Source organism: Macrotis lagotis, chromosome 1, assembly GCF_037893015.1.
Source record: "Macrotis lagotis isolate mMagLag1 chromosome 1, bilby.v1.9.chrom.fasta, whole genome shotgun sequence".
NCBI classification, from domain to species: Eukaryota; Metazoa; Chordata; class Mammalia; order Peramelemorphia; family Peramelidae; genus Macrotis; species Macrotis lagotis.
The window spans coordinates 495,932,866-495,940,717 of NC_133658.1; the positions used below are offsets into that span (position 1 = coordinate 495,932,866).

The 7,852-nt window shown below is 41.9% G+C and overlaps 1 protein-coding gene across 1 annotated transcript in view; it reads left to right on the forward strand.

The window, feature by feature from the left end:
* The first annotated feature begins 4,912 nt into the window (after positions 1-4,912).
* HSF2BP (heat shock transcription factor 2 binding protein) overlaps positions 4,913-7,852 on the forward strand; it is a 104,491-nt gene continuing 101,551 nt past the window's right edge. The window contains exon 1 of the mRNA XM_074210292.1: positions 4,913-5,006. Within this exon, the coding sequence (XP_074066393.1) occupies positions 4,913-5,006 (94 nt within the window). The remainder of the gene's footprint in view (positions 5,007-7,852) is intronic.

Genomic DNA, 7,852 nt, shown 5'->3' on the forward strand with positions numbered 1-7,852 from the left:
ATTCCAACTTTCTCAGTCCCTACCAATCACTAAAGCACAATAGACAAAATTTGGCAGGGTTTCTTGTTTGTTTTCCAAATCTTTTCCTCCTCCTTAACTTTTCTACTTGGAAGTCAGGAGAAGGCTGGCTACTTCTGTTCCTTATATGAATTTGTGTATTGGTATTCCCATTCAAAAGAGGGACACTTGGGGCAGCTAGGTGGCACAGTAGATGGAGCACAGTCTCAGTTCAATTCCAGTTGCAGACACTTAATATTTAATTGTGAGACTTTGGTTAAGTCACTCAACTCTATTGCCTTGCAAAAATTTAAAAAAAAAAAGGACACTTGTGTGCCACTCTATAAGCAAATTACTTACTCTAGCTTTGTGTGCATTGACCCCTGTCCTTTTTTGTACAAATGAGAGGGGGAAAAAATTAGAATTTTGGTACCTATTTCTTCTTTATCCTACTTGAGTTTGGGAGTTGAAATTCTCCTATCACTGCAAAGTTGACTCACTGCTAGGGAAGTCTTTTCCAGTCTACCATGGGACAAAGACCCAGATTATCAGCTGTGAGTCAGAACAGAATTCCCCAGTGAGTGTCTTGGGTGAGGTGTCATCCTGACTGGCTTGCTAAAAAAAGAAAATCTTTATTTGGATTGTTACACTCAATAACGAAGCAAACTCAGGTAAAGAAAATGAAAAGGAATTTATTGTAGCATGCAAGGCAAAAAGCAAGTTGAATGTGGCCAGGTGCCAAGTTCAAACTGTGCATTGTTTTAAAGGAAGATAAGTATATATTTCTAAATGGGGATAGACTAGTGTCATCTCAAAGGTGAGTTTACAGTCCTGCTAAATGAAAATTTCTAAAAGACAAAGCACACATGACTACCCTTTCCTATCCTTGAATTGACATATACTGTGGTCATTCTTGACCAGAGGATTAGCACATATAACTGTGAAATTAGGATAAGATAATATGGTTCACTCAAATTAACTTGGTGGTAACAGGTATTCTATTTAGTGCCTTAGAATGAAACAAGAAAATGTCCTTCTTATTGTTCACTACTCTTCCTACTCTACATTCTATTTCTAATCTCCATGACTCTGTCCACAGTATATTCCCTTCCCCCTAAACTTCATAGAATATCTTCCTCCTATATAAGGTATTTTAAAAAAATTTAAATATTTTATTTGTTTCTTCAACTATATGCAACGGTAGTTTTTACCAAATCATTTTTTTGGCAAGATTTTGAGTTTTACATTTTTCTCTGTCCCTTCCTCTCCCCCTTCCCTGACAGAAAGTAATCTAATATAATAATCTATATGTAAAACCATGCAAAACATAGATTCATATTGATCATGTTGTGAAAGAATATAAGGTCTTTTCTGATCTGCACCCCCCTACTAGTTTAGACCTGATACTGAAGTTACAAAAGAAGTTTTGCTTAGTCATTGCTTAGAAAGGACACTCAAAAAAGATATAACAATTAGCTTATAGCTATGGGCCCTCTCTTGCCTCTGAAATTAATTTTTCAGGTGACTTGAGGAACCGATTATACATGGTCTTCCCTTCATGTGGATGGACCTTATTATTTCCTTAGTTGGTTAAGAAACTAAGCCAAGGGGTGGCTAGGTGGTGCAATGGAGAGAGCATTGGCCCTGGAGTCAGGAGTACCTGAGTTCAAATCTGACCTCAGACACTTAATAATTACCTAGCTGTGTGGCCTTGGGCAAGCCACTTAACCCCATTGCCTTGCAAAAACAAAACAAAACCTAGAAACCAAGTCAAAGTGACCTGAAACCATCACAAAGTTTCATTAATGTTGATGGAGCTTGAGCCTTAGTTCTTGGGCTAATGAGAGCTTGGGGATAGTATCCTTACTTTTTTGGCAAAAAAAATCAGCCTGACCTACACGGTGGTAGAAACCTGGTAAATATCGATCCTATCATACCTTATATTTATTTTGTATTTTTTAAAAAATCTACTTATATATGTTCATATAATTTCCACTGCTTTCACAAGTTCCATTAAAAGCCCAGTTATTTTTGTGTCAGGCATCATAAAGACCTAAATTAAAATTGAGTCTTAAGCTATGTGACCTTTGGCAAATTATTTAACTTGTTTGACTCAGTTTCCTCATCTGTAAAATGGGATTATAATAGAGGTTGATGGGAGGATCAAATGAGAGAGTATTTGTAAAGCTTCTAACATAGCATCTGGCATGTAATAAGCACTATATAGATTCTACTTCTTCTTTCTCCTTTTCCTTCTCCTTCCTTTCCTCATCCTTTTCTTTCTTCCTTTTTCCTTCTTCCTCTTCCTCTTCCTCCTCCTCCTCCTCCTCCTCCCCCTCCTCCTTCTCCTTCTCCTCCTTCTCCTTCTTCTTCTTCTTCTTCTTCTTCTTCTTCTTCTTCTTCTTCTTCTTTCTTTTCTTCGTCTTCCTCCTCCTGCTAACTGGCTACATAGATAGAATAAATCTTGTTTTGTAAACTGGCAAGACTGAGACATTTATCTTTCTAGCTAGCATTCTCTCTTGAATGTTTCTTCCAGCTGTGTCCAGAAAGTGAAGATCCTAGTGAAGCCACAGGATAGGATCCAATGAAAGGGGAAGAACTTCTTTTATATAGATTCTTCTTCTCCTTCTTCTTTCTCCTTTTCCTTCTCCTTCCTTTCCTCATCTTCTTCTCCTTTCTTCCTTTTTCCTTCTTCCTCCTCCTTCTCCTTCTTCTTCTTCTTCTTCTTCTTCTTCTTCTTCTTCTTTCTTTTCTTCCTCTTCCTCCTCTTGCTAACTGGCTACATAGATAGAATAAATCTTGTTTTGTAAACTGGCAAGACTGAGATATTTATCTTTCTAGCTAGCATTCTCTCTTGAATGTTTCTTCCAGCTACATCCAGAAAGTGAAGATCCTAGTGAAGCCACAGGATAGGATCCAATGAAAGGGGAAGAACTTCTTTCCTCTGCTCTGAGTCTTTTTTCTAGGTTCTGAAAATGAGGTGGGGGCAGAAGGAGGTGTCTTTGTTTCTGTTTTGTAACATTTGTTTTTAATTTCAGGCACTGACACTGATTTCCATTGGATTTAAGGGTTCAATTCTTGACCTCACCAGAGGTCTCAGCTAATGCAAAGGACTCAATTTTCATTCCACATATAATACATGCTCCCCTCCCCTCCCCTCACCGCCTGAAGTTCTAATAGATTACATTTATTCCTCCTATACTCAGTGTCTCCGGTTGGGAGAGGATTAGGTTCACAGTTTAACTCAATTTCTATATAGCATAGTTCCAAATTTCACATCCAAAGCCTCCTTTGGGTTTGAGTCCTGGACTTCTTGACTTCCCTGCTGGGCTGGAAGGAGGCTAAAATGTGAGAGGGAAAGCAAGAAACATAGGTACTCAGTTTTGAGATATGGTAGAGAAAGTCCATTTTCAGTGGAGCCTGGAGAGGAAGGAGGCATGACTGCTTTGCCTGTCCTTAAAAACAAATTCGGAGAGGAATCATTCAATCGGGGGAGAGTGAAGGCAGAGGGTACTTCTAATGTGTGAATTCCAAGGATGGAGTGAGCTTCAGGTATAGAAAAGGAATTATGAGTATAGTCTGGAATGCAGTGAGAGTTCCAGTTAAACTGCCTTATTCATTGCTTGCCATGAACATTCCGCCTTTTCTGCCTTTGAATAAACTGTCCCTCAGCCTGGAATGCATAGCCTTCTCATCTTTCTTCTCTTATTTCCTTAATTTTGTTTATTTGCCAAGCATTTATTTTTCTCCCTCCCTCTACCCTGAAAAAGAAAAGAAAAACAAAACAAAACTTTTAAAACAAAGTCAATGAGCATAAATGTCCAAAAATGTGTTTCTCATTTTGAGAAATTCATTACTTCTAAATCAAGAGGTGAATAAAATTCTTCATCTCTAGTCCTCTGGAATCAATAGTTGATCACTTGATTATTTAAAATTTCTTGTTTATTTGTACTGCCCTATAACAATTTATAGTTTCCTTTACTGAACACATCACTCTCAGTGAGAAAGTCTATTTACAACTGGTGGATGATCTCTTTCCCTTAAATATAAACATGTTCATCATGCAGAAGAAGCAGCTTTTCAGGTAGAATTTGAATCCCGTCTTCTGGATTCTCTATCCACAACACCTTACTGATTTCTACCTATCTTGGAGAAGTCTCCAGAAGAAATCTAGGGCTATTAAGATAAGCTCTTTATGGGCGGCTAGGTGGCGCAGTGGATAGAGTTCAAATCCGACCTCAGACACTTAATTATTACCTAGCTGTGTGGCCTTGGTCAAGCCACTTAACCTCATTGCCTTGCAAAAAAAAAACTTAAAAAAAAAACAAAACCAAGCTCTTTATAAAACCAGGACAGGCAAGAAGAGCCATGAGTCACTTGAGTGATGCTCCATTTGGTGAAAATGACTGAATTTTGCCTTTGTTTTTAGATGAAGTTTCATTAGGGTACATAATTGCGGTTGAGCCCTTTTTGGGTTTCCTTGGCAAAGATACTGGAATGGCTCCTTCTCCAGGGGCATTTTTACAGACGAGGAAAGGGCAAGTGACTTGCCCAGGGTCACAGAGCTAGTGCGAGTCTGAAATCACCTTGAACTTAGAAAGATGCAAGTTGGGTTTTAAACGGCACCCAGCTGCTATTCACATAATGGGGATAAAGCCATGTGCCCGGCGCCTGCAGCTGCTGGTGTCGTCTGCACCCGTTTGGGTGCCCTCCGCAGCTCCTTCTCAAGCACCCCGAGCCTGGCAGAGCCGGGCAGCGGAGCAGCTAGGAGCGGGAGCCAGCCGCCTCCCGGCCCGCCGCTGCCCCGAGTCCCCGCCCCGAGTCCCCGCCTCCGCGGCCCCGCCCCCGAGTCTCCGCCCCCGAGTCCCCGCCCCTCGGCCCCGCGGCTCCGCCCCCAGGCTCGGCGCAGGGGCACATGACGCCCTGCGCGCAGGCGCACTCCCCAGAGGCCGCGGGCGGCGATGGGGGACTGCGGCGGCTCCCCGGCGGGCGGGGAGGAAGCCTACCGGGTCAGTGAGCGGGCGAGGCGGCTCCGCGCCCTTCCCTTTCTTCTCCCGAACCTTGCAGCTGTTTGTTATCCGTGTCCTAGGAGACGGGCTTCCCGCCTGGACTGCCGCCGTGCCCAGCTCTCGCGGCCTTCCTGCCGCCTCCTGGGCAGTGTGGGGGAGGGGAGCCCCGGCCTGCCCGGAGGTGCCCAAACCGCGGGACCCCCGGAATCCGCCGGCCTCCTATGCAGCGGCCGCCCCGGAAAATGCCAGAAAACCGCCTTCCTCATTTGGGGGGACCTCCGGGCCTTTGGGGGCTCTCAGAAAACCGCCTTTTTCGTTTGTTTGGGGGGACCCCCGGAAAACTGCCTCCCTCCCTCCCGGGTTTGTTGGGGGCGATCCAGGGAGGATTAGCATTAATTTGGCAGGAGAGGGTTCGCTGGGCCAACAGCAGCCCCCATCTGTGCAATGGGAGGCGCAGAGCCCTGCGGCGGACCGAAGATATTTTTATGCCTTTGGCATCCTCGTTTTCTTTTCTTTTTTTTTTTTTTTTAGGATTTTGCCAGTTAACGGGGTTAAGTGGCTTGCCCAAGGCCACACAGCTAGGTAATTATTAAGTGTCTGAGGCCGGATTTAAACTCAGGTCCTCCCTACTCCAGGGCCACTGTGCCACCTAGCCGCCCCCGTTTTCGTTTTCCATGTAGATTTTGGGCACATACAGTTAAAAGTATTGTGACTTGAGAGGCAACAACAGAGTTGAGGCCAAGCCTTGGTGAGAGGCAGTGGTGGGAGCTGGCATCCGGCTACACCACCTCCTGTGAGGCTCTTAATTAGGCACCTAAATACAGGCTCTGTTTTTGGAGACTCAAATCAGGCTTTGGTCCTGAATCCATAAGGGGACAACCTAAGACTATTAGTGGGATATTTGAACACTTAAAAGACTGCATCCATGCCCTATTCCATGGGGTGTTGACATTTTACAAGTAGGGGTGATGGAAAAATTAATTAAAGAAATGGTTCTTGAACATCTAGAAAAATGAACAAGGAGGATCCATTAAGAATAGGCCGTGCTGAAATGATGGCTTTTTTTTTTTTGACAGGGTTACTGGACTGGGAGGTGAGGAGAATGCTATAGAGCTCATTTTAATAGAGTTTTAGCAAAGTTGGTAAGCTATTTATTTGGAGGAATTGGAGAGATGTAGATAAGCTAATAGTTCAATTATATGGACTCATTTGTCAGGAGGATTTTTAGTGGTGTATTTTAGGGATATGTCCTTAACCTTGTGCTGTTACATTTTAAGCAATGACTTTAATAATACAGCATTCTTGTCAGATTTGCAGATGACTGAAAGCTAGGAGGGATAACTAACAAGCTATTAGGTGATAGTATCTAAAAAAAATCTTGACAAAAATTCAATAGGGTTAAATTTAACATATGGTATGTTAAATACAAGAAATCAACTTCATAAAAACAAGTTGGAAGAGGCAAAGTTTTCAGCATCTAAAAAGTGTGGAGATTTTATTAGACAGTTAAAGTTTAGTATGAGTTGACAATGGTATGTGGCAGCCTCAGAATTAAAAAGAACTTGTGTTCCATTGATAGAAACACAGAAATAGTTGATAATCCTACTAAGTAGCTAGGTGGTGAAGTGACTAGAATGTTGGGCCAGGGGTCAGGATTACTCTTCCTGAGTTCATATCTGGCCTCAGACACTTGACTACTCAATGTGACCCTGGGCAAATCTCTTAACCCTGCTTGCCTCTCTTTGCTCTTCTATAAACCGAACTGGAGAAGGAAATGGCAAACCACCCCAGAGTCGGACATGACTGAACAATAACAATTTAATTCTATTTTGCCCTGGGTAGATTTATCTGGAGCATTATGCTCACTTTTGAGCCTGAAGTTTAAGAGGCTATTGATTAACTGAAGAATACTCAGGAGGCAATGAAATTCTAAGGAGCCTTCAGTCCATGTCATATGACAATCTATTGAAAGAACTGGGCATGTTTAAATTAAAGGAGAGAAGATTCAAGGAGGACATATTTGAAGGATTGTTATATAGAAGAAGGAATAGATCTTTTCAGTTTGGTCCTAGAGGGTGTAGCTTGGAGGCTAGAGTCCCCAGCTAGTAAAAGTTGCATAGAAGCAAATTGAGATTTGATGTCAGAACTATTTTATAAAAGTGTAATGAGGTGATGGATTTTCCTTCCCAGAAGATCTTCAGACATAGACTGTATGACCTTTTGCCATGCATATTTATAATAGGAATTCTTTTTAGGTATAGGTTGGACTAGATGATCACTGAGATCCTTGTTCACCCTCAGATTATGTCTGTGTGATTCTATATATCACCCATGTATTTCACTGTTATCTATAGGCTCAGTGTAAAATACTGATTTTTGGATAAAATGGCATTTAGATTAGGGAAGTGTGTAAGGTCTACTGAGGTTAACCAAACTATGGGTGAGCCATGAATAATTGTATAATATCTGGTGTGATTGACATGATGGGGACATGAATTTTACTAGCTCTTCAGGGGTGACAGAGATACTCTTCCATTCTACAGGCATGCATTGGAGACATTGCAGGTTTGATTCCAGACTACCACAATAAAGAAAATATTGCAATAAAGTGAGGCACAAAATTTTTGGTTTCCTAGTGCATATAAAGGTTATGTTTACACTATACTGTAGTCTACTAAGTATGTTATATCTAAATAAACATTGTACATACCTTAAGAATACTTAATTGCTAAAAAAAATTGTAGTCTTCTGAGCCTTCAAGTCATAATCTTGCTGGTGGAGGGTCTTGCTTTGGATTCCAGTGGCTGCTGACTGATTAGGATGGTGAATACTGAAGGTTGGGGTAA